The sequence below is a fragment of the Heterodontus francisci genome, chromosome 18 (assembly GCF_036365525.1).
Source record: "Heterodontus francisci isolate sHetFra1 chromosome 18, sHetFra1.hap1, whole genome shotgun sequence".
In the NCBI taxonomy this organism is placed as follows: domain Eukaryota; kingdom Metazoa; phylum Chordata; class Chondrichthyes; order Heterodontiformes; family Heterodontidae; genus Heterodontus; species Heterodontus francisci.
In genome coordinates this window covers 6,843,004-6,870,232 of record NC_090388.1, presented here as the reverse complement: position 1 = coordinate 6,870,232, position 27,229 = coordinate 6,843,004, and the positions used below count along the sequence as shown (strand labels likewise).

Sequence of the window (27,229 nt, the reverse complement as noted above, 5' to 3'; positions counted from 1 at the left end):
AGATTCCACAGTTGTTGTTGCAGTCACCACAGTCACCCTTGTTCTTATAGAGGGCGATGATATTGGCATCGTGCAGGTCATTGCACAGATATTGCTAAAGACAGCCATTGTTTGGGTATTGTTCAAAGCTAAAGCACATCTCTACTTCCACTGGCCTGACAGCCGAGCACATTCCCGATTTTAAATCATTCAAATGCCAGCTCTATATTCAGTTGGCTAGATCGCAAGCTTTGGAATTCCCTCCTTAACTTGCTCATTAAAACCTTTGACCAAGCTTTAGCCACTTGTCCAACATCTCCTTATGCAACTGTCAATTTTTGATTGATGACATTCCCTATGAAGCATCTTGGAACATTTTACGATGTTAAAGGCAGTATATAAATGCAAGTTGTTTGTGTGGAGCAGCTGACCATTTTTGAACAAGTTTCTCAAATTTGAGAGTCCTACGAGTGGAAAAGCAATAACACCTTAAAAACGATGACAGCATGACTAGCCTATTTGAATTAGCAGTGGGGGAAAATGTCATGCTTTGTACAGGTTATTTCCTAAATGATTCCTGGGAAAAATACTTGCTCTGGCATTTAATCACATGCTGTGAAAAACAGTCATAAGAACTTACGCCAGAATGCTAAAATGCTAACCAGGAAGATTCTATTCCTAAACTATTAAATTATTGTTGAATTATGAAGTATCGAGTAAGTGTGGATAAAAACAGGTTAAAATCCAAAGAAACGAGGGGTCAATAACACTAAGTGAAGCAGATTAGTGAAACAGGAACAGGTCATTTAGCCCTCAAACCTGTTGTGCCAATGGGATCTTGGCTGAACTGTGACCTAACTCCATAGACAAACAATAAGCAATCAATCTCAGATTTAAAGTTAAAACAACTGATCTATCAACTGCTGTTTGCAGAAGAGAATTCCAAAACTTCTGTCACACTTAACTTGTAGAAGTGCTTGTTCATTTCACTCCTGAAAAAGGACTGGCTCCAATTTTTAGATGATGTCCCCCCAGTCCTAGATTCCCCAACCATTGGAAATAGTTTCCATCCACCTTATCAGTTCCACTTACTATCTTAAACGTCGATCAAATCGCCCCTTAACCTTTTAAATTCTAGGGAATACAATACTAGTTTGTGCAATCACTCCTCGCAATTTAAGCCTTGTAATCCAGGCATCACTCTGGTAAATCTACGCTGCACCTCCTCCAAGACCGATATATCCTTCCCAAGATGTGATACCCAGTACTGCAGGGCTTTGTATAGCTGAAGCATGATTTCTACCTCCTTGTATTCTGGTCCTTTAGATATCAAGCCCAGAATTTTATCAACATTTTAGATTTTTTTTTGTACCTGTCCATGAGACTTTGAGCAATGTTCTGCCTCCAACCATCCCGGCCCCCCACTGCCAAACCACACCCCCCACCTCCTGCCTGACACCTTGATCTTCACCCTACCCAGCCTTCCCTTGAGAAATTGGGAAACAAAAACACACACACACTTCATTCCCTGGCTGGATAATTTTGGATTCTCTCCAACAGCTCTTCCCCGTCCCTGCCATCTCCAATATTTATATAAATAAGTGGGAAATAAAAAAGTTTTCAAAATCACCACTAGGATTTTGCTTACAGCAGTGTGCAGGAGTCTCCTGGCCAATCCTACATGGTGTCGACCCTAATCCCTGCCCAAGTCCCACTGTCTTAATGGAGAGTGGATTCAGATTTTCACATCATTGCTGATGAGTCCAAAACTTTTTCCAAACCCAAAAATCTGTTTTAAACAGCAACAGTTTACAATCTTGGACATTCAATTAATAAGCTTCTCATTAATCATGATGATTTAGTAAAATAAAAACAAAAAGAAATGGCAGCAATGGGTTGACTACAAGATCCCCGTGATGCTGGGACTCTCAGTCAGGGAGAGCAGTGCTGTAGGAATAATTAGTCTTGCTGGTTGATGAGAGAATTATAATGCTGAATAAGCCCAATACAAGAGAGCAAGCAAAGAACTGACAGCTAGAGATAGGCAGGAAATTCTAGCAATGGGAGATTTTATAGTTTGTGTTTGCCAATCTGCAGTGCCGTGAATGGTAGTTGTCAGCAGTTCAATTGCTGAAGCAAAAATTAAGCACGAGAGATTCCTGTGCAGTGTGTCTTGGAAGAATTCCAATGAAGATGTAATTCCATTAGGATTTAGACCAAGAGTATAAACAAGATCATACATCAGATAAAGAGTTCTCCAAATGCCATGACCACAGGCTACGGTCAAGTAGTGGTCATCTTACTGGACGAGTAATCCAGAAAACACTAGTTCAAACCCCAAGCACGGGAGTTTAAAGAATTTCTGCTAAGAAGCTGGTTTCAGTAAAATGACCATGAGACTGTCAGATCCTCGGGAAAACCCAACTGATTTACCAATATTCATTAGGGAAGGAAAATGTTCTGACCTGGTCTGGGCCTATACGTAACTCCAGTCCCACACCAATGCGGTTGACTCACAACTTCTCTGATGGGGTTTAGCAAGCAACTGTCAGTTGAATCAAACCTCGGCAACTAGTGATGGGCACACCCAAAGATGAAAACCGATAATAGCGTTACATACAAGAGAGGCCCCACCCGAGTATCTGGAGAGAACTGCTAAACATAATGGTGTGAACACACATTATGCATATAAAGAGTTCCTTCTGGAGGTAAAACCAATCTGGTGAATTAGCTTTTAATCCACGAGTTGCAAAGGCATCCATGAAAATTTTGGATTCACAAAAAGAGAGACTCATTGAGCTTTGTGTGCCTGAACGATGAGTTCAGAAATGTTTCCAAGAGTTGGAAGCAATGTTTGCAAGTTTTTCTTTCTTTGCAGTGGAGGAGGTAATTACACAGCTTATTTATATAGTGCCTTTACTGTAATAAAACATCAAGGCCCATCACAGGAGTATGGCACCAAACCACAGAAGGAGGTACTGGTTCAGATGACCAAAAGCTTGGTCAAACAGGTAGGTTTTTAAAAAAAGGAGTAGCTTAAAAAAAAAAGAGGAAAGCAAGGTAGAGGCAGAGGGGTGTAGGGTGTGTATGCCACAGCTTTGCACCTAGGCAACTGTAGGTGCAGCCACCAATGGCGGAGCAATTAAAACCAGGGATGCACAAGAGGCCAGAAATAGGGAGCGCCAAGGCCTCTAGGAGGGTTGTGGGGCGAGAGGAGATTAGAGATAGGGAGGGGAGAGGCCATGGAGGCATTTGAAAAGAATGAGAATTTTAAAATCAAGATGTTGCTTGACCAGAAGCCAATGTAGGTCAATGAGCACAGGGCGTGATCAGGACTTGGAGAGAGTTAAGACATGGGCAGCAGAGTTTTGGATGACCTCAAGTTTACACGGAGTGTGGGAGACCAGCCAGGAGAGCACTGGAATAGTTGAGTCGAGAGGCAGTGAAGGCATGAAGGAGAGTTTCAGCAGATTTGCTGAGATGGGGGAAAGTTATGGAGGTGGAAATAGGCAGTCTTAGGTGATGGCACAAATGTCATGTCGGAAGCTCATCTAGGGGGTCAAATCCGACAAAGTTGAAAACAGACTGGCTTAATCTCAGACCAGGGAGAGGAATTAAATCAGTAGCTAGAGAACAGTTTGGTGCGGGGACCGAAAACAATGGCTTCAGTCTTCCCAATATTTAATTGAAGGAAATTTTTGCTCATCTGGGACTGGGCATCAGATAAGCAGTCTGGTAACTTACAAACCGTGGAGGATTCGAGAGAAGTAGTGGTGGGGTAGAGCTGAGCGTCATCAGCATACATGTGAAAACTAACGGCGTGCTTCAGGATGATGTCTCCGAGGGGCGGCAGGTAGTTGAGAAATAGGAGGGGGCCAAGTATACATCCTTGGGGGAGACCAGAGGCAACAGTGCAGGTGCAGGAAGAGAAGCTATTACAAGCAATTATCCAGATACAATTCAATAAAGAATGGAACGAGGCGAGAGCAGTCCCACCCAGCTGGACGACAGTGGAGGGGCGATGGAGGAGGATGGCGTGGTCAACTGTGTCAAAAGACTGCAGATAGGTGGAGAAGGGAAAGTTTACCTTTGTCATAGCCACATTGGATATCATTCTGGCAACATTTTGTAGAAAAGAATTAGTGTAGAGACTATCTGGACCAAGTCAATCTGGAGAGCTTCTAGCTTGATGTACCGTTTCCATAGTGATAAAGACATCCAAAAGTGCTTCCTGATTTCACTCCTAAAAAGGCCTGGCTCTAATTTTAAGGTTATGCTCCCCAAATAAAACTTATGGTATCTACAGAAAGCCAGCATAGTTCAGTTAAAATTACTTCAGAATGAGTCAGAATTCAAAACACCCACAAATTTGACTCTTGCAGATGATACTTATTACACTCATCCCTATCCAACCCACATGTAATATAACTAACCTTTTACAGTGTTTTTTTACATGTAGAAGTTTGAACAAAATGATTCAGTAACAGAGATTACTGATCTCTCTGGTTCCGTGTCTTTTTTTTTTTTTAATTGGTCTCGCTCTCATTAAGCCCTTTATGATGTTTTGCTACGTTAAATGTAGCACATAAATGTATGTTGTTGACTGCTTTCCGACCACGCATGATTTAACTATAAAAGAACATTCAGTGTCCAACTCAAACTGTTGGGCTCTATATTAGAGGGAATGCTGGAAGGAGATTTTGATTGCAGGAACAGTCTGATCACAATTATTACAGCACAGAAGGAGGCCAGTTGGCCCATCATGTCTGCACCAACTCTCCGAATGAGTAATTTGCTTAATACCATTCCCCCGCCTTCTCCCTGTAACCCTGCACATTCATCCTTTTCAGCCAACAGTCTAATTCCCTTTTGAAAGCCTCGTTTGAATCTGCCTCCACCACACTCAGGCAGTGCATTCCAGATCCTAACCACTTGCTGTGTGGAGTTTTTCCCTCATGTCACTGTTACTTCTTTTGCCAATCACCTTAAAATCTGTGCCCTCTGGTTCTCAACCCTTCTGCCAATAGGAAGGGTTTCTCCCCATCGAGTCTGTCCAGGCCCCTCATGATTTTGAATAACTATCAAGTCTCCTCAGAAAAAAAAAAGTCCCAACTTCTCCAATCTATCTTCATAACTGAAGTTCCTCATCGCTGGAACCACTCTAGTGAATCTTTTCTGTACTCTCTCCAGTGCCCTCACATCTTTCCTAAAGTATGGCATCCAGAACTGGATGCAATACTCCAGCTGAGGCCGAACTAATGTCTTATACAAGTTCAACATAACTTCCTTGCTCTTGTACTCTTTGCCCCTATTAATAAAGCCCAGCATACTGTATGCTTTATTAACCGCTCTCTCAACCGGTCCTGCCACCTTCAATGACTTATGCACATATACACCCAGCTCCCTCTGCTCCAGCACCTCCTTTAGGATTGTACCCTTTATTTTATGTAGTCTCTCTTTGTTCCTCCTACCAAAATGAATTACTTCACATTTCTCCACATTAAACTTCATCTGCCACCTGTTCACCACTTATTACACTTGCTGTTAGTCATCAAAGTAATATAAATTAATTGAATACTCAATGATGTAATAGAATTCAAAACAAAGTAGCAACAGCAAGGGTTAGACAAGGGTAATGTAGCTAACGTATTTTGACCAATGCTCCCTTTAGGTCTCCTTTGCTGAGCACAGCTGCTTCGCTGCACTGCACAGCCCCTTGAAGGCTGCCAACACAGCCGTGCATCTTAAAAGGGGCGGCTGCTTGTGCACAGCCTGCATCCCCTGCGCCGCTTAGAGGGAATACTACTCATGACTAAGGTCAGAACAACTGGAGGGGACAAGCAGCAGAATGGATAGCAAGCTGGCTACAAAACAGTAGGGGGTTAAAGGCGGTTACTCGGACTGAAATGGTGGGAATTGACTGGTTTCTGTGCTGTAAATACTTTCTTTGGCCTCCTTGTCTTGAGAGACAATGGGTAAGCGCCTGGAGGTGGTCAGTGGTTTGTGGAGCAGCGCCTGGAGTTGCTATAAAGACCAATTCTACAGTGGCAGACTCCTTCACAGGTGCTGCAGATAAAATTGGTTGTTGGGGCTGTTACACAGTTGGCTCTCCTTTCCTGCCAAGTCTCTTCGACTCGCCTCTTTAGCCCCGCCTTTATAACGGTCAGCCAGCTCTGGCGATCACTGGCAACTGACTCCCACGACTTGTGGTCAATGTCGCAGGACTTCACGTCGTGTTTGCAGACGTCTTTAAAGCGGAGACATGGACTGATACCAGTGACGAGCTTGCTGTACAATGTGTCCTTGGGGATCCTGCCATCTTCCATGCGGCTCACATGGCTGAGCCATCTCAAGTGCCGCTGGCTCAGTATATATTCTGGGAATGTTGGCTGCCTCGAGGACTTCTGCATTGGAAATACAGTCCTGCCACCTGATGCCAAGGATTCTCTTGAGACAGCAAAGATGAAATACATTGAGACGTCGCTATTGGCTGACGTACATTGTCCAGGCCTCGCTGCCGTAGAGCAAGGTACTGAGGACACAGGCTTGATACACTGACTTTTGTAAATACTATGTAATATATAAATGAAAGTTGTTAAATCATATCACCTCCAAAATGTAAAGCATCTGAAGGTACTAAAATAACAAATAGAATTAGACACAGCTACATAACAGGACATAGGACAGATGAGAACTTTTAAAGAATGTCTTACAGAAAGAGAGGTTGAGAGATTTAGGGAGCAAATTCCAAAACCTGGGGCCCAGGCAGCTGAAGGCACGGCTGCCAGTGGTGGGGTGGAGAGAAAAGAAAATCAAGAATTCAATTTAAGATCAATTCTTCAGACAGACTTGAAGCAACTCAAAACTTTGTTCATCATCCTGGTCAAGAAAAATTTTATATTTTATGATGCATTTTCCTCAAAGTACTTTGGAATCTTAATTTTCCACAAGGGATTGAAAACAAAGCATTTAATTATGAAGTCTTGAGTGAAAGACAGCACATTTGACAAAGAATTACAACTCATCACTAAAACATGCAGCTGATCACAACCATTTCCCATGAGTCTGTGGTCTCATTTACAGTCCTGAAGATTATGTAGGAATAAGAGTTGGCCATTCGGCCCCTCTAGCCTGTTCTGTAAATTAGCTGCTGAGCTGGTCTGTGCCTTTTATGCCTGTGCTTGCAAATTGCATAGGTGACCGCAGTCAGGAAATTGCTTTAGTCAGTGGCTAACGCAGGGGGTTTATATGTTAATCAGAAATGAAATGTGATGTCACACTAAAAATTAAGCTAATATATAAATCTCCCATACTACTCATTGAAGGAGGAATCATGAGAGGGAAAGAAAAGTTATATATTCTTCCCGAGGTGAGCTGCTCAAGAATACAGTGCATAGTATTCACAGCATAGAAACAGACCATTTGGCCCAATAAGTCCATGCCAGCATTTTGCTTCACACAAACCTCCTCCCACTCTTTCATCTAACCCTTTCTTTCTCTCGTGTTTATCTAGCTTCCCCATTTGGCATCGAACTATTCACCTCAACAACGCCTTGTGGTAATGAGCTACATTACCTCATCACACTGAAGAAATTTCTCCTGAATTGACCACAGGATTTATTTTATACTCCTTTATATTTATGGCCCATAATTTTAGACTCTCCACATCTCCCCCAACATACAAAGTGGAAATATCTTCAACATCCCGGTCAAACCTCTTAATTGTAAAGGCCTCTATCAGATCACCCCTCAGCCTTCTCTAGAAAAAAAGAGCCCCAGCCAGTTTAATGTTTCCCAATGTGTTCTTAGGAAAAGGTTGAATAACTAAGAAATAGCAGGAATAGACCATACTCCCCCTCGAGACTGCTCCACCGTTCAATATCATGACTAATCTTCTACTTCAACTTCACTTTCCCATCATCCCTGGATTTGTTCAATGGCCAAGAATCCATCGTCTCAGCCTTGAATATCCTTAAAGACTGAGCATCCAGAGCTCTCTAACCTTGAAGCGAAGGAACTTTTTCCTCATCTCAGTCCCAAGCAGCGGACTCCTTATCCTGTCGCCATTCTCCCTAGTTATAGACTCTCTAGCCAGAGGAAACAGCCTCTCAGCATCTACCCAGTCAAGCTCTCCAAGCAGTTTTTTTCCCCCAATACTCCAGGTGGGGGTCTGACCAAGGCTCAGTACAACAAACACCACTCATGGTTCCATTAGCCTTTATTGATTACTGTGCTGTAGCTTTGAGCAATTTAATGTTTTGCCTTAGAGTCTCCATTTTTCATGGTATATTGAGATGTGGGTGTCACTGGTAAGGTCAATATTTGCTGCCCATCACGAAGGTGATGGTGAGCTGCCTTCTTGAACTGCTGCAGTCCATGTGGGGTAGGTACACCCTCAGGGTGGTTAGGAAGGGAGTTCCAGGATTTTGACCCAGTGACAGTGAAGGAACAGCGATATAGTTCCAAGACAGGATGGTGTGTGGCTTGGAGGGGAACTTGCAGGTGGTGGTGTTCCTATGCATTTGCTGCCCTTGTCCTTCTAGGTGGTAGAGGTCACAGGTTTTGAAGGTGCTGTCAAAGGCGCCTTGGTGCGTTACTGCACTACATCTTGTAGATGATACACACTGCAGACACTGTGCCGGTGGTGGAGGGGGTGAATGTTTTAAAGGTGGTGGATGGGGTGCTGATCCAGCAGACTTTGTCCTAGATGGTGTCAAGCTTCTCATGTTGCTGGGGTTGCACTCATCCAGGCATGTGGAGTATTCCAAATCACACTCCTGACTTGTGCCTTGTAGATGGTGGCCAAGCATTGGGGAATCAGGAAGAGAGTTACTAGCTGCAGAATTCCTAGCCTCTGACCTGCACTTGTAGCCACAGCATTTATATGACTGATCCAGTTCAGTTTCTGGTCAGTAGTAACCCCCCAGGATGTTGATAGTGGGAGGGGGTTTCTGCGATGGTAATGCTGTTGAATGTCAAGGGGAGATGGTTAGATTCTCTTATTGGAGCTGGTCATTGCTTGGCACTTGTGTGGCATGAATGTTACTTGCCACACAACAGCCCAAGCCTGGATATTGTCCAGGTCTTGCGACTTATGGACACTGACTGCTTCAGTATCCGAGTCATCATGAATGGTGCTGAACATCCCCACTTGACTTTACAATGGAGGGAAGGCCATTGACGAAGCAGCTGAAGATGGTCGGGCCGAGGACACCAAGTACATTTGACATCAGGACATCCCAAACAATGAAATACTTCTGAAATGTCACTGTTGCGATGTAGGAAATGTCACCGTTCACAGCAAGCTCCCACAAACAGCAATACAATATTGACTAGATAATCTCTGTTGATGGAGGCCATGACACCAGGGATAACTCCCCTGCATTTTCTTTGAAAGAATAGCCATGGGATATTTTATGTCCACCCAAGAGGGTGATGGGCCCTCAGCTTAACATCTCATCCAAAAGATGGCACCTCTGACATTGTAGCCCTCCCTCAGAGTATCAGTCTAGATTGTTGTGCCAAAGCCCTGGAGTGGGACTTGAACCCACAATCTTCTGATTCAGAGGTGAGTGTGCCACCCACAGTCACAGCAGACACTTAAGAAAAATCTTGATTATGCAAATTGATTGGGAATTCATCTTTCGAAAGTCTGCAGCTTGTACAGCTTTTGTGACAGTGGTGGCCTCAAACGATACAATTATGGAGATAGAGTGAAACCTTTGCCAAAAGAAAATTAGCATGGTTATCCATGAGGTGCCATCAGGGAATAGCTGCAATCGAGAAAAAAAAAATCATTTCCAGCCAATTAACTGCATATCATCACTACAGCAGTGCTAGGATACAAATCATTGGTGTTTCACAGTTTTAACTCTGCATGTGTGACTTGTGTCCAAAAGGAAATAAAAAAGTGGCTAAATTCTAGCAGGGGCACATTATTGCACCTTCAAATATCTACATGGACAGGTAAACATTTTGAATAAAAGCATTAAGCTGGATACAGAGATTAAGTTGCCACATGGTAATTTTGCTAAACAGCAGAGTTCATTGCTCCATATGCAAGTGAGCCATTACAGCAGTCAATGGAGTAACAGACTCAGCACTTGGTCATTGATTAACATTAAATTCATCCCTTGAGGAAGCAATTAGATAATGCAGTTACATCACAATTTTCCAATCTGGGAACCAGGAACAATTCTTGAAATCTACAGCAATTTGAAAAAGATTATGGTTAAAGATCTGCATTTTCCCCATCTACAGGCACTGAGATTTGAGTTAATTAATGGTAGTCAGCACTATTTCTAGAAGACAGATCATACTTTACTAATCTAATTGAATTTTTTGATGAAGTAACAGAGAAGGTTGATGAAGGGAATGCAGTGGATGTTGTTTATATGGATTTTAAGAAAGCGTTTTATAAAGTACCACAGAAAAGGCTGGTTAATAAAATTTAGGATCATGGGATTGGAGGGTTGTGGTAAATGGTTGTTTTTCAGACTGGAGGATGGTAGACAGTGGTGTTCCCCAAGGGTCCATACAGGATCACTGCTTTTTTTTTTCTATACATAAAATGACTTGGAATAGAGGCAGATAACACTGAACAGAACGATGCTCCTGCTGCACAATGAGGTGGCCTCCTCGACCAACCTCTGGGTACAGGATTCCCTCCCCTCCCTCATGGCCTCTAGTATTAGATCTAGCGAGGATCTGCCCTGCCCCTCGTGCCAGGCCTCCAGCTCCACTGTAACATTGCTTCCCTCTGGTGCAGTGAAAACCACAAACTACATCCCTCTCCCTCAGGAGAGCCGGCAGTCTCAGTGATGGCTGCCGTTGGGGTGTCAGAGTCCCTCACTTCATCTGACTCCCCTCCATTGCTGGCCCCACTGGCTCAAACTGGACAGGAAACCCCTCTCCATGCAGATTAAGGGCTTCATTTGAACGTGAATCAGCTTCCCACTATGGTGGGTTTCTGACCCAAAAAACCAGACCCGGCTCCTGCTTCCCACCTCAAATGAAAATCCAGCCCCTTGCCTCAGTTCTAACACTGTCCCCTTTGTAACTCGAGCCACAAACCACTGGCAAAAGACACTATAATTATATCTCCAGATGCAGAGAATAGACAACTTAAAAAAAAACCTTTGACAAAAACTGTTACTACACTATTCTTTAATTTTCCCCTTTCATTTTATTCTGTTGCATTCCTGCTCACTGCTCAATTTTCCTGACCTTTTATTCCCGAATTTGAAGTTTTCATATATGTTGTTGCAACAGTGAAGAGGATTTTTATCTCCCAGGGCTAGATTGCCTACAAAAAAGGGATGGGAGGCCATTCAGCCCCTCAAGCCTGTTCCATCAGTCAATTAAATAATGGCTGATCTGTACCTCAATTCCATTTACCCACATTAGTTCCATGTCTTTAATGCCTTTGCCTAACAAAAAGCAAATCGCAGTTTTGAAATTTTTCAATTGATGCCCAACCCCAGTTTCTTCGGAGGGAAAGAGAGTTAGAGATTTCCACTACTCTTGGTGTGAAGTGCTTCCTGACATCACTCTGAATGGTCTAGCTCTAATTTTATGAGATGTCTTTATTCTGGACTCCCCTACCAGAGGGGAGATTCTCCATTTACTCGATCAAATCCTTCTAACATTTTAAATACCTCAATTAAATCACTCCTTAATCTTCTATATCCGAGGGAATAAAAGCCCAGTCTATACAACCTGCCCACATAATTAAACATTTTTAGCCCTGGTACCATTCTGGTGAATCTGCACCCGCTTCGAGACTAAATATATCCTTCCTGAGGTGCAGTGCCCAGAAGAGTCATTTGAGATTGGGTCGGACCAGAGTTTTATAATAACTGAAACACAACATACTACACCTTTGTATTCCAGCCTTAAGATAAAGGCCAACTTTCCATTGGCCACCTTTACTTTTTGTACCCTTCCTCTAGCTTTAAATGATTTCTGTATAGAAACAAGATAAAAGCCCAGTCTATGCTACCTGCCCACATAATTTAACCCTTTTAGGCCAATAAGCTCACCTTCACAAAATTATGAAAAAAAAACGATTGAATGCAGTATTGCTGGAGTGAACCAGAAATCAAAAAAAAAAATTGACAAATAATCCAACAGAAAATAAAGAGATGCTGGCACTGAAAGCACAGGGAGGTCAAAATGGTCCAACTGTTCCTGCAATGAACAGCTACCATACCCAAACTGTTTCACACCAAGTTCTTAAATATTCTTACTTTTGAGATATTTAGATATATTCTCATTTCTACTACATATAAAAAAAGTCAGTAATGAGTTATAGAATAGTACAGCAGAGCAACGCCTTTCAGCCCATCCTGTCTGTGCTACCTCTTTGAAAGAGCTATCTAAATTAGCCCCACTCGCCTATAAATATTTTCTTTTGACAGTTACTACTGAATGTGCTTCCACCACTCTTTCAGACAGTGCATTGCAGATCATCAGAACTCACTCATGTAAAAACATTTCTCCTCATCTCCCCTGGAATGTTTCACCAATTATCTTAAATTTGCGTCTTCTGGTTACTGATCCTCCTGCCAGTGGAGACAGTCTCCCTAACAACTATCAAAGTCCCTCAATTTTGAATTAAGTCTTTCTTTACCCTTCTCTTCTCTAAGAGAACCCCAGTTTCTCCAGTCACTCCACATAACTGAAGACCTCATCCCGGGTACCATTCTTGTTAACCTCCTTTGCACCCTTTAAGGTCTTGATATTCTTGTTAAAAAGTTAGCCTCTTCAATATTTTCTGTTTAGTCTTTATTTCCAATTCTGTAGCTTATTTCTTTTCACGCAACTTCACAATACAATAGGGGAGTGGGGGGCAATCACTAGACTAGAGGGAATATGTATAAGAGCTTTGCACCAGTTATTTGAGTAACAATTTCTTTCTTCTACAGGAAGATGCCACTTGCCATTTGCAGTCATACACTGACTGCTCTCAAGCAATAAAGGGCAGATATTACAGCCAATAGTTTCACAGAGAATCTGAAGAGTCCACTTCACAACTGCAATTAAGATGAAAACCAAAATGACTGAAGGGAGCTGGTGGAGGTATTTTTTTTTTTTTTTTAAATTCATTCATGGGATGTGAGTGTCGCTGGCTAAGTCAGCATTTATTGCCCATCCCTAATTGCCCTAACTGAGTGGCTTGCTAGGTCATTTCAGAGGGCATGTAAGAGTCAACCACATTGCTGTGGGTCTGGAGTCACATGTAGGCCAGACCAGGTAAGGACAGCAGATTTCCTTCCCTAAAGGACATTAGTGAAACCAGATGGGTTTTTAGAACAATCGACAATGGCTTCATGGCCATCACTAGACTAGCTTTTAATTCCAGATTAATTGAATTCAAATTCCACCTTCTGCTGTAGTGGGATTTGAACCCATGTCGCCAGAGCAATACTCTGGGTCACTAGTCCAGAGACCCAAAGAAATGTTTCTAATCTAATGTAAAAGCAGATTCAATACTAACTTTCAAAAAGGGAATTGGATAAGTACTTAGAAAAAAGGAAAACACTTGCAGGGCTATGGGGAAGAGCAGGGGAGTGGTTCTAATTGGATAGTTTTCAAAGCCAGCACAGACACGATGGGTTGAATGGCCTTCTGTGGGGAGAGAGAGTGTGTTGCTGAGTGCTTCCTAGATTTTCTGGTTTGTTTTAGACTCCCAGCATCTGGTTTACATGCAAAAACAAAAAACTGCAATAAGTTCTACAGAATCAGAGAGAAGTCAAAATCATAGCATGATACATCACAGTGCTGTATATTAAGCCTAGAGCTTCACATAATGGCAGCATTATGATTGGTTGCTTTATTAAAGCAACCAATGCAGTTTTTGCATGTCTTAAAATGAACCGAGCAAACAAATTGTAGAAAGGTTTCATAATTCATGAGATACTGAGAACAACCACAGCCCACTAAGCATGAGCAACTGACATACAGGTACAAGGGACTAACAGTTGTGCATTAACAGCAGACGTGGAGAGATGGCCTATTACAAGATAAAGCAAAAACAAGAAATGCTGGAATCACTCAGCAGGTCTGGCAGCATCTGTGGAAAGAAGCAGAGTTAACGTTTCGGGTCAGTGACCCTTCTTCGGAACAAGATAAAGCAGTCATTTTGATTTGCCTTGCCCAAAACATCCACTCTCTCCCCATCAGCGCATCAATTGCAGCTTTTATCTATTTAATGGTTAACAAGTTGGCTAAAGGAACATCCTACTAACATGACAAACATAGCAGTAATTTCTAAGCTGATCCATTCAGGTGGACGGCCAGTTATTTCACACTGAGGATGAAATTTACAACATGCGAGTTGTGTCATAAAATTTAACAGAAGTCGTGGTAATATTATTTTCTTATTCAAAAGGTAACAAATAATTACAAAAAAAAAAAGTGAAGAAATTAAAATCAGCCAGTTTTCCAATTTCATACATTTTTTGCATGTTATATATGCTGAATGATTAAGTTACTGTTTAAATTCCATCATTCATTGGATGGAAAACCAACACACGAGCACAAACAGGAGTCTCACAGCACAAACCTGGATAATGGTATTTCCCATTGATAACAGCGGATTCAATGGATCCTGAAGAGGAGCAGTCCATGGTCACGGACTTTGTGACAGGAGGAAGCGATGAGTGTCTGGCCCCAGACATCTGAATGGATTTTTGATAGGTGGGCACACTTCTCCGATGAAGAATCTGAACGCAGTTTTCAGCCCCATGAATAGCTACACTCATACCTGGAATAAACCACACACGCACATTACTTTGATAAGTCGCAAAAAGACTGTTGAAATGGTGACCATAAAATGAGTGCTTAAACTGTTCTGAACATTCCCATTATGGGCTACTGCTCAGAAAATTACTCCAAACAAATCCATCACCTGTTCGATTCCTGCGCCCTCTAAAGCAGAGGAAGTTATGCTTCAATCGTACAGGATCTTGGTCAGACCTCATCCAGAGTAACTGTTTGGTTCTGGGCACCCCACCTCAGGAGGGAGGTGAGTGCAGATTCGCCAGAATACCAGGGGGTAAAAAAGGGTTAAATTATGAGGACAGGCTCGTATTCCCTAGGAGTTCAGAAGCTTGAGCAGTGATTGAATAATAAAAGGGATTCAATAGGCTAGATACAGAAAAACTATTTCCTCTGCAGGGGGAGGAATTAAAATTAATGTCAAGCCATTTAGATGTGAAATTGGAAAGCGAGGGTAGTGGAAATTGTGAATTCTCTCCCCAAAGTGGCTAGGGGATAAATACAATTTTCCCTCCAGAGAGGGGTAGATTTTTGTTGGGTAAAGGTTATCAAGGGATATGGAGAAAAAGGCAGATAGGTGGATTGAAGATAGAGTAGTTACAATCTAATGGAATAGTAGAATGGCCTCCTCTGTTCCTATTTACAAAAATCCAAAGATAATAATGCTCTCGTGCTGACCTCAACTGTGAGCATTAACTATACTGCAATAAAAATGAGACTACTATGTTGGGCCAATAGGCAGACAGTAGACATTTTCATTAATAAAAACAAGAAATGCTGGAAATACTCAGCAGGTCTGGCAGCATCTGTGGAGAGAGAAGCAGAGTTAACTTTTCAGGTCTGTGACCTTTCAAATAGCTGAATATTTCCAGTATTTTGCTGACATTTTCATTCATCGCATTTGATTAATGGTGTTTGAAAAAAAAAAAATTGCACTCCCACCACATATGCCAAAATAAATCATATACTTAAAGTCCTGAAAGATAAATCTCACTTCATTAATCCTGTATACCCGATCTCAAATTAAAACTGCCTAAACATTTGTCAAACTCCAGTGACACTGCTGCTACTGAACAGTATGTGCAATACCAGATACTGTCAAATGCTAATAAATTTATAATCCCTTCAAGTTAGAACTGATATGCCTTTAAATAAACTTTTCTAAATTAAATGTTTGAAAAGCTATGATTACACAAAGTGTAGAATAGTTCACTTTTGAACAAAAATGTTTTAAAATTCCCATCACTTCACTTTCCAGAACACTCAAGAATGACTGACAACCAACAGATGACTCAATGACTCAGCATAATGCACCTACAACAACGTTGCTTAACTAATTAAAATAGTCTTTAACATATATTTTTGGCAGAAGACAGCACCAAAGGCACAAAGCACAGTTCACAAGTGATTGACTGATTAGTACCTTCATATCATTAACTATGAACTGGGGCAATCAGCCAACAAGCAGGAGGGCACACAGTCATTATGCACTTGCAGTCACACTTCACAACCCCCCCAAACTCGGATATCTAGAAGATATTAAACCTCAAATCAAATACTTAAGCCAATGATGACTCTGACAGGATGGTGATGCATAGCCTGTGTTAAAGGTGTCAGCTGTGGCTCAGTGGGTAGCAATCTCACCTCCAAGACAGACAGTCGTGGGTTCAAGTCCCAGAGACTTCAGCACAAAAATCAAATCTAGGCAGCACTCCCCCAGTACTGCACTGGAGGGCAAGGGCCAGCTTTTGGATGAGTCATTAAAACAAGGCCCCGCCTACTCTCCCAGGTGGAGATAGAAGATCCCCTGGCACTTTTTTTTTTTGAACAGCAGCATGGGAGTTATTCCCAAGTGTCATTGCCAATATTTATCCCTCAACCAACAAACAAATTAGCCAAACCAGTCTTCTCATTGTTATTTCTGGGATCTTGCTGTGTATAAAATGGCTATGTTTACTTAAGTGATTGCACTTCATTTAGTGCAAAGCTCTTGGGGGATATTTTGGAGAGACGTGATGAGGTCATTTTAAAATCTGCTTTCAAAGTGTTCCAGATTTAAGTCAGTCATGGCTGATGTCCTGGGAAGATGGCTAAGAGACAATGTGCAGTATGCCAAAACCTCCAGCATACCCAGTCTTTCATCGTGTTCTGTTAAAATCAATAGCAAAAAAAAAAAGCGAGGGAGCGACTCTATATAGAATTTTAAAAATGGTTGAGAAAAGAGACAGTAACAGAGTGAGGATATCAGATTGGCAGAGGTAACATGGAAGACAAATTTGCAGAGTGCATCAGGGATTGTTACTTACAGCAATATGTTGCAGAACCTACCCGGGAACAGGCTATTTTAGATCTAGTAATGTGTAATGAGGTAGGATTAATATAAGGATCCTCTAGGGGGCAGCGATCACAATGTGGTAGAATTTCAAATTCAGTTTGAGGGCGAGCAACTTTGGTCTCAAACCAGTGTCCTCAACTTAAACAAGGGCAATTAGAGGTATGAAGAAAGTTGTCCAAAAGCAGGCTGGGAAAATAGACTAAGGGGAAGGTCAGTGGATGAGCAGTGGAAGACATTTAAGCAGATATTTCATCACATTCAACAATAATTTATCCCAGTCAAAAGGACTCGATGAGAAGGATGAACCACCCATGGTCAACAGAGGCAGTCAAGGGGAGTATCCAATCAAAAACTAAGGCATACAAAGCAGCAAAAAATGGTAGGCCAGATGATTGGGATTTTTTTTGGATGCAGATGACTAAAAAGCTAATAAAAAAAAAGGAGGGAGAAAATTGATAGAAATAAATTGGCAAGGAACACAACAGCAAGAGTTTCTACAGGTATAAGGGGAAAAAAAGTCGCTAAAAAAAAGTGTGGGACCCTTGGGAGGATACGACTGGAGAATTGATAACAGGGAACAGGGAAATGGCAAATAATTTAAACCAATATTTTGCATCGGTCCTCACGGTGGAGGACACTATAAAACATTCCACAGATATCAGATAAGCAGGGAGCTAATGAGAGGACAATTCTTGTAACAGTCTCTATCATGAAGGACAAAATATTTGACAAATTAATGGGACTAAAGGCAGACAAGTCACCAGGCCTGATGGCCTACATCCAAGGGTTTGAAAAGGAAGTGGCTGCAGGGATAGTGGAGGCATTGATTGAACTATTCCAGAACTCACTGGATTCCTGGAGGGTCCCAGCAGATTGGAAAACCACCAAATGTGACGCCCCTGTTCAAGAAGGCAAGGAGCCAAAAAAATAAGCAGGAATCTATAGGCCAGTCAGCCTAACATTGGTCATTGGGAAAATGCTAGAGTCTATTAAAGGAAGAAATAGAGGACATTTAGAAAAGCTCAACGCAATCAGAGTCAACATGGTTTGGTTAAAGGGAAATCATTTTTGACAAATTTGTTAGAGTTCTTTGAGGATATAACAAGCAGAATTGATAAAGGGGAACTGGTAGATGTAGTGTATTTGGATTTCCAGAAGGCATTCGATAAGGTGCCACATAAAAGATTATTGCACAAGATAGGAGCTCATGGTATTGGGGGTAATGTATTAACATTACATACATTAATGTATCCGCCTGGATTGAGGATTGGTTAACTCACAGAAGACAGAGAGTCGGGATTAATGGGTCTTTTTCAAGTTAGAAAGACATAACTAGTGAAGTGCCACAAGGATCAGTCCTAGGGCCTCGATTATTTACTATCTATATTAATGACTTGGAGGAGGGGGCAGAGTGTAATATATCCAAATTTGCTGACAATGCAAAAAATAGGTGGGAGGGCATGTTGTGATGAGGACATAAGGAATCTGCAAGGGGATATAGATAGGTCGAGTGAGTGGGCAAAAACTTGGCAGATGGAATTTAAAATGTGGGAAAGTGTGAGGTCATCCACTTTGGTAGGAAGAATCTAAAGGCAGATTTAAATGGAGAGAGACTCAAAAGTGCAGCACAGAGGGATCTGGGTGTTCTTGTACATGAACACAAAAGGTTAGCATGCAGGTGCGGCAAGTAATGAAAGTGGCGAATGTAATTTTGGCCTTTATTGCTGGGGGGTTGGCGTTTCAAAATAGGGAAGTCTTGTTACAATCGTACAGGGTGTTGGTGAGGCCGCACCTGAAGTACGGTGTACAGTTTTGGTCCCCGTATTTAAGAAAGGATATACTGGCATTGGAGGCAGTTCAAAAGAGATTCACTCGGCTAATTCCTGGGCTGAAGGAGTTGTCTTATCAAGAACGGCTAAACAGGTTAGGCCTTTATTTCATTAGGGTTTAGAAGAATGAGGGGGTGATCTTATTGAAACATACAAGATTCTGAGGGGGCTCGACAGGGTAGATGTTGAGAAGATGTTTCCACTAGTGGGGGAATCTCGAACTAGGGGACACAGTTACACAATAAAAGGGGACACTTATTTAAAACAGAGATGCAAAAGGAATTTTTTTTCCTCAGGATAGTGAATGTCTTGAATTCTCTACCCCAGAGAGTTGTGGAGGCTAGATCACTGAATGTATTTAAAGAGGAGGTAGGTAGATTTTTGAAATGTCAGGGATTTGAGGGCTATGGAGGATCTGGCACGAAAGAGTTGAGGTCTAGGGCAGATCAGCCATGATCTTATTGAATGGCAGGGCAGGCTTGAGGGGCCAAATGGCCTACTCCTCATGTTCTTATGTATCCTGCATTACCAGAGTCTACAATTATATTCATAAGTATCCTACTGAACCGAATCTGGCTATATTTCCCGGCGGAGCAGCAGGAGAAGGTAGCGACTCTTCGGTGGGTAAGTGAAGGCACCAGGAGCTGTGTTTTAAAAGTTGTACTTACTGTTTTCCTTGTGTTCAAGTTACTTTTGGCGCGGGAGGAACCGGAAGCTGGACGGCAGCAAGGACTCCTGGGTAGGTATTTTCTTTAAAGGTGCGGAGCAGAGTTAACCCGAGACACTACACATGTAGTGTCTCCCACCCATCCTCCTCCTCTAAACTAATAATAAGACCCTTTTTACCCTCCTCCTCTAACCAAAAAGGACTGAACAGGTAAGCTATTTCACTGTTTTTGTTAATATCTATATTTGTACTTAATTAAGGGGTAATTGAGTAAAAGAAATGGCAGCCAGGGGAGTGCAGTGCTCCTCCTGCAGCATGTTCGAGGTGAGGGGAACCTCCGAGGACCCTGCCGACTTTACCTGCTGGAAGTGCATCCGTCTTCAGCTCCTATCAGACCGTGTTAGGGAACTGGAGCTGGAGCTGGATGAACTGAGGATCATTCGGGAAGCTGAGGGGGTGATAGATAGAAGCTACAGGGATGTCGTTACTCCACAAAACAAAGGCAGCTGGGTAACAGTTAGAGGTGGGAAGAGGTCAGTGCAGGGATCTCCTGTGGTCGTTCCCCTCAACAACAAGTATACAGTTTTAGATACTGTTGGGGGGGGCGGCCTATCGGGGGCAGGCTGCAGTGAACGGGCCTCTGGCACGGGGTCCTGCACTGTGGCTCAGAAGGGAAGGAGGGAGAACGGGAGAGCACTAGTCATCGGGGACTCGATGGTGAGGAGTACCGACAGGCGGTTCTGTGGGAGCAAGCGAGACGCACGGATGGTTTGTTGCCTCCCTGGTGCCAGGGTCCGTGATGTTTGTGATCGCGTCTTCAGGATCCTTAAAGGGGAGGGGGAGCAGCCAGAGGTCGTGGTGCACATTGGCACCAACGACGTAGGAAGGAAGGGTGGCACAGATGTTAGAAGTGAGTTTAGGGAGTTAGGCTGGAAGCTGAAAGCTCGGACGGACAGAGTTGTTATCTCTGGTTTGTTGCCGGCGCCACGTGATAGTGAGGCTAGGAATAGGGAGAGAGCACAGCTGAACACGTGGCTGCAGGAATGGTGTAGGAGGGAGGGCTTCCAGTTCTTGGATAATTGGACTGCATTCTGGGGAAGATGGGACCTGTTCAAACAGGACGGGCTGCATCTGAACCAGAGGGGCACCAATATCCTGGGAGGGAGGTTTGCTAGTACTGTTCGGGAGGGTTTAAACTAGTTTGGGAGGGGGATGGGAACCGGACTTGTAGTCCAGGGACCAGTGGGTCCACTCAGAAAGACAAAGAGTGTAGTGAGGTATTGGGGAAGGTAGCACTGTCGCAGAGGACAGATGGGCACGGAGAAGGGTTAAAGTGCGTATACTTCAACGCAAGAAGCATCAGGAATAAGGTGAGTGAATTGAAGGCGTGGATGGGCACTTGGGACTACGATGTTGTGGCCATCACTGAAACGTGGATAGGTGAGGGGGAGGAATGGTTCTTGGAGGTACCTGGTTATAGATGTTTTCATAAGATTAGGAATGGTGGTAAAAGAGGTGGGGGGGTGGCATTGTTAGTTAGAAATAGTGTAACAACTGCTGAAAGAATTTTCGAGGAGGATCTGCCGACTGATGCACTGTGGGTTGAGGTCAGGAACAGGAAAGGAGCAGTCACCTTGATGGGAGTTTTCTATCGGCCCCCCAATAGCAGCAGGGAGGTGGAAGAGCAGATTGGGAAACAGATTTTGGAAAGGAGCAGAAGTCACAGGGTAGTAATTATGGGGGATTTCAACTTCCCAAATATTGATTGGCAACTCTTTAGATCGAATAGTTTGGATGGGGTAGTGTTTGTGCAGTATGTCCAGGAAGCTTTTCTGACTCAGTATGTAGACTGCCCGACCAGAGGGGAGGCAATATTGGATTTGGTACTAGGTAATGAACCAGGGCAAGTGATAGAGCTGTTGGTGGGCGAGCACTTTGGAGATAGTGATCACAATTCTGTAGCATTCACTGTGGTAATGGAGAGGGATAGGTATGTGCAACAGGGCAAGGTTTACAATTGGGGGAAGGGTAGATATGATGCTGTCAGGCAGGAACTGAGGAGCATAAGTTGGGAGCATATGCTGGCAGGGAAGGGCACGGTCGAAATGTGGAACTTTTTCAAGGAGCAGATAGTAGGGGCCATTGATAAGCATGTCCCTGTCAGACAGGGAAGGGATGGTCATGTGAGGGAACCGTGGTTGACAAGAGAGGTTGAGAGTCTTGTTAGGAAGAAGAAGGATGCGTATATAAGGTTGAGGAAAAAGGGCACAGGCATAGCTCTGGAGGGATACAAGATGGCCAGGAAGGATCTGAAGAAAGGGATTAGGAGAGCTAAGAGAGGGCATGAAAAATGCTTGGCGGGTAGGATAAAAGAAAACCCCAAGGCCTTTTACGCGTATGTCAGAAATATGAGGATGACTAGGGGGACCGTAGGTCCGGTCAAGGACAATAGCGGGAGACTGTGTGTTGAGCCGGAAGAGATAAGTGAGGTTTTGAATGAGTACTTCTCTTCGGTATTTACGAATGAGAAGGGGTGTATTACTGAAGAGGACGGTGTGAAACAGACTGGTAAGCTCGAGGAAGTGCTCGTTAGGAGGGAAGATGTGTTGGGGTTTTTGAATAACTTGAAGATAGACAAGTCTCCCGGGCCTGACGGGGTATATCCAAGGATGTTATGGGAAGCAAGGGATGAAATTGCAGAGCCGCTGGCAATGATCTTTTCATCTTCTCTGTTGACGGGGGTGGTACCAGGTGATTGGAGGGTGGCAAATGTTGTGCCCCTGTTCAAGAAAGGGAATAGGAACAACCCTGGGAATTACAGGCCAGTTAGTCTTACTTCGGTGGTAGGCAAGTTGATGGAAAAGGTGCTGAGGGATAGGATTTCTGAGCATCTGGAAAGACACTGCTTGATTCGGGACAGTCAGCACGGTTTTGTGAGGGGTAGGTCTTGCCTCACAAGCCTGATTGAATTCTTTGAGCAGGTGACCAAGCAAGTGGATGAGGGTAAACCAGTGGATGTGGTGTACATGGATTTTAGTAAGGCATTTGATAAGGTCCCCCATGGTAGACTTATGGAGAAAGTCAGGAGGCATGGGATAGTGGGGAATGTGGCCAGTTGGATTAAGAATTGGCTAACTGATAGAAGGCAGAGAGTGGTCTTAGATGGTAAATACTCAGCCTGGAGCCCAGTTACCAGTGGCGTGCCACAGGGATCAGTTCTGGGTCCTCTCCTGTTTGTGATTTTTATTAACGACTTGGATGAGGAAGTCGAAGGGTGGGTCAGTAAATTTGCAGATGATACAAAGGTTGGTGGAGTTGTGGATACCGAGGAGGGCTATTGTCGTCTGCAAAGGGACTTGGATAGGTTGCAGTGCTGGGCTGAAAAGTGGCAGATGGAGTTTAACCCTGAAAAGTGTGAGGTCGTCCATTTTGGAAGGACAAACACGAATGCAAAATACTGGGTCAACGGTAGGGTTCTTGGGCATGTGGAGGAGCAGAGAGACCTTGGGGTCTATGTGCATAGATCGTTGAAAGTTGCAACTCAAGTGGATAGGGCTGTGAAGAAGGCATATGGGGTGTTAGCGTTCATTAGCAGAGGGATTGAATTTAAGAGCCGTGAGGTGATGATGCAGCTGTACAGGACCTTGGTAAGGCCTCATTTGGAGTACTGTGTGCAGTTCTGGTCGCCTCATTTTAGGAAGGATGTGGAAGCCTTGGAGAGGGTGCAGAGGAGATTTACCAGGATGTTGCCTGGAATGGAGAATAAGTCTTACGAGGAAAGGCTGAACATTCTAGGCCTCTTCTCATTAGAACGGAGAAGGATGAGGGGTGACATGATAGAGGTTTATAAGATGATCAGGGGAATAGATAGGGTAGACAGTCAGAAACTTTTTCCCCGGGTGGAGCAAAGCATTACAAGGGGTCATAAATTTAAGGTGAAGGGTGGGAGATATAAGGGGGATGTCAGGGGAAGGTTCTTTACCCAGAGAGTGGTCGGGGCATGGAATGCCTTGCCTGGGGAAGTTGTTGAGTCAGAAACTTTAGGGACTTTCAAACGGCTTTTAGATAGGTATATGGATAAAGGAGAATGATGGGGTATAGATTAAATTGTCCTTGACAGAGGACAAAGGATCGGCACAACATCGTGGGCCGAAGGGCCTGTTCTGTGCTGTATTTTCTATGTTCTATGTTCTATGTTCTATATATTGCAGGTGAAACCAAATAGATGTGAATGAGATATTGAGATAGCAATATGGACATGTGTACAAGCAGATTCTGTGGCAAAGGCTCAGTCTGGTATCGAAGGAGGCAGCAGGGATAGATAACTGGCTTTGAAGCAAGAGCGGAGGTTTGCAGTAATTACAATTGGATAACAACCTTTTTGTACAAGCAGATATTCACAACGGCCAGCACCAAGCCAGCCAAATTATTTTCATTTCCAAAAAAGGAAATATCTACTTTCTAATTGGAATTGCCAAATTGAAGAACACAAGAGGTGCAGGAGTAGGCTGCCTGGCTGCTCAAGCCTGCTCCGCCAATCAATATGATCATATTGATCTACCTCAACTTCACTTTCCCACCTATTCCCTAATCCTTAGATTCCAAAAATCTAAAATCGATCTCAACCTTGAAAAAAAAAACTGACAGCATCCAGAGTTTTCTGCGGTAGAGAATTCCAAAGATTCACAACCCGTGGAATGAAGAAATTTCTTCTCGTCTCAGTCCTAAATGACTGACCCCTTATCCTGGGACTGTGCCCCTATAATCTAGGCTCTCCACCCAGGGGGAAACAGCCTCGCAGCATTTAACCTACCAGGCCCTCTCAGAATTTTACATATTTCAATGAGAATACCTCTCATTCTTTTAAATGAGAATGTCAACCCATTATACTCATTCCTCATAGGACAGCCCTTTCATCCCAGGTATCAATCCAGTGAACTTCTGTCACACTCCCTTTAAATGCTCAATGTATCAACAGTTACAGAAACTGTGAAAACAGGAGGAGGAAAGATGTGCATTTCTATAGAGCCTTTCACACCTTCAGGATGTCCTAAAGTGCTTTAGAACCAAATGAATTCCTTTGTTTAAGTGTAGGTATTGTTGTAATGTGGGAAACATGCCAGACAACATGCGCACAGCAAGGTCCCACGAAAGAACAATGGCATAATGACCAGATAATTTGAATTTCGGTGTTGCTTCAGGGATAACTATTGGGCAGAATATCAGGAACAACTCCCCTGCTCTGTCAAAATAGTGCCATGGGATCTTTTACATCCACCCTGGTATAACATCTCATCCAAAAGACAGTACATCCAACAGTTGAGCACTCCCACGTTACTGCACTGGAATATGCCTGGATTATATGTTCAAGTTTCTAGAGTGGGACTTGAACTCACAATTTTCTGACTCAGTGCTACCCACAGAGTCATGGCTGACACCAGTCAGCACTGAGAGGCGTTAAAAGCAGGATCTAGTCACTGGCTAATTTATTTGCAAAATAAATCAAAACTACACAAGTTGACTTGATCTATACTTGGTGTTCCCACCCACTCCCTTCCACAGGGAGGTAGAATTAATTCCAATACTCAAGAATATATTTCACCTCTGGTACTGCTATCAGCCAGTTGTCACGGAGAGCGGCCCTGTACACACACGACATTATACTGGTTTAGGTAACAGGATTTCAGAGTTGAGTTGGTAGATGGGAAAGCTACTTGGAGAAAGCAGAGGCAATTGTAGGAAGGATATCAAATCAAGAAATAGATCCAAACAAAGAAATTCCATTCCCCGAGCAACACCAACTGGGAGACCAGAGCTGAAGGAGGACCTACTCAGCAAGGTTTGCACCTGCTGCAAAAACCACAAAATTCGAAAGAGGGCACAGATCAGCAAGACAGGATTTTCCGTTAACTAGATGTTGATTCATCTCAATTACAAGTCATAAAGAGGCAATAAGTTGAAGTTGTCAGGTCATTTGTTTATCATTGCAGTATCACACAGGAGGTGGTCACCTGAGAATATTAGGAATCAAAGCATTAGCTGAGATTTTCCCAAATACCAGAAATATAGACAGAAACATCGTATAAAGCACCAATATGTTCTCAGAGTAAATTTGGGGAACAAAAAAAGTTGTCAGTTGGCACTGGCAGCATTAGCTCGTCAAGTTAGCCAACCTTGCCATGAATGTAGGAATAAGGGAGGCCACTGAGCCTCACAAGCTTGTTCAGCCATTCAACCAGATCATGGCAGATTCATATGCTGACTCCATAACCCTGGATACCTTTTACAAAAATCTATCCACCTCAATCATGAAAGCAACAATGTGTCCTCAGCATCCATAGCCTTTGGCAGAAATTTCCAGCATGATTTGCGTGAAAAAGTACTTCCTGATTTTAACTCTTGAATGGCCTCGCTCTAAAATTATGATTTTCCCCTTATTCTGGAATCTCCCATAACCAGGAATAGTTTCTATCTACCTTATTGAATACCTGAATCATCTTAAACACCTCGATCAGATCACCCCTCAATTTTCCAAACTCAAGGGTGTACAAGCCAAATTTACCCAACCTATTGTCATAATTTAATGCTTTTAGTTCCGTTATCATTCTGGTGAATCCGCACTGCACCCCCTTCAAGACCAATATATATCGTGCCTGAGGAGCGGTGCCCAGAATTAAATGCTCCAGATGGAGTCACAGCCTTGGTCCGACTCCATCTACAGCTGAAGCATCACTTCCTCCCCTTGGTAATCCAGCCCCTCGAGGCAACACTGGCTCATCAGACAGTTGACATTAAAATGGAGGACCTTCTGGCAGTGTTGGTAGAGCCAGGCAGGCACCTGCCAATGTCAAAACCAAACCAAGAACTGTACTTGGCTCAAAAAGGAATGGAACTACAGAAGAGTAATTTGAGATTGGAAGTTCGCAGGAGGGACAGATCCTGACCACTTCAAACGCAGCAAGCAGGACTGGAAAAATAAAAACACTTTACCCAAGCTCGGTAAGGATGAGAGATAAACCAAAACATTATCAACTAGAGCTTTTGTGTTTTAGAATATAAATAAACTTTGGTCTTTCACAAAGAAAAGCAAGCTCCAGCTGTGGGGGTGGTAGAGGGTTCAGGTGAGAGGAAAGTTATAAAAGTTAAAAAAAAAGAGTAAAAAAGGTCAAGACCACAGAGCAGTGTAGCATTTTGGCTAAAAGATAGAGTGCGAGAGGAAGGGATAAAAAAAAAAAATTTAATGGCAATATTGATTCTATTAATAAATCAAAATCAGAGGAAAATGGTAAAAAAAAAAGTTAAAATTAAAAAAAAGTGATTTATCTGAATGCACAAAGTATTCGTAAACAAGATTGATGGATTAAATGGCACAAAGAAAAATGGGTTTGATCTAACAGCCATTATTGAGATGTGGTACTTAGCATTTCAAAAAGACAGACAAAAATGGAAAAAAAAGGGTGGGGTGTAGCCCCATGAAAACAGGATGGCAAAGACAGTAGTGAGGAAGGATCTTGGCTTGGAACAGAAGGAAGTCGAATCAGTATAGATGGAGATTAGAAACAAGCAAACGCTGGTGGGAGTAGTCTCTAGGCTCCTTAAGCAGTTACACTGTTAAACGAAGCATTAATGAAGAAAGAA

At 43.0% G+C, this 27,229-nt stretch overlaps 1 protein-coding gene across 4 annotated transcripts in view; it reads right to left on the bottom strand.

Moving 5' to 3' along the window:
- The window catches only part of LOC137379411 (anoctamin-4-like), a 238,897-nt gene that overhangs the window by 116,142 nt on the left and 95,526 nt on the right, over nucleotides 1–27,229 (bottom strand). For all 4 annotated transcript variants that reach the window (XM_068050181.1, XM_068050182.1, XM_068050184.1 and 1 more), the window contains exon 4: nucleotides 14,546–14,746. In XM_068050181.1, coding sequence (XP_067906282.1) covers nucleotides 14,546–14,746 — 201 coding nt within the window. The remainder of the gene's footprint in view (nucleotides 1–14,545; nucleotides 14,747–27,229) is intronic.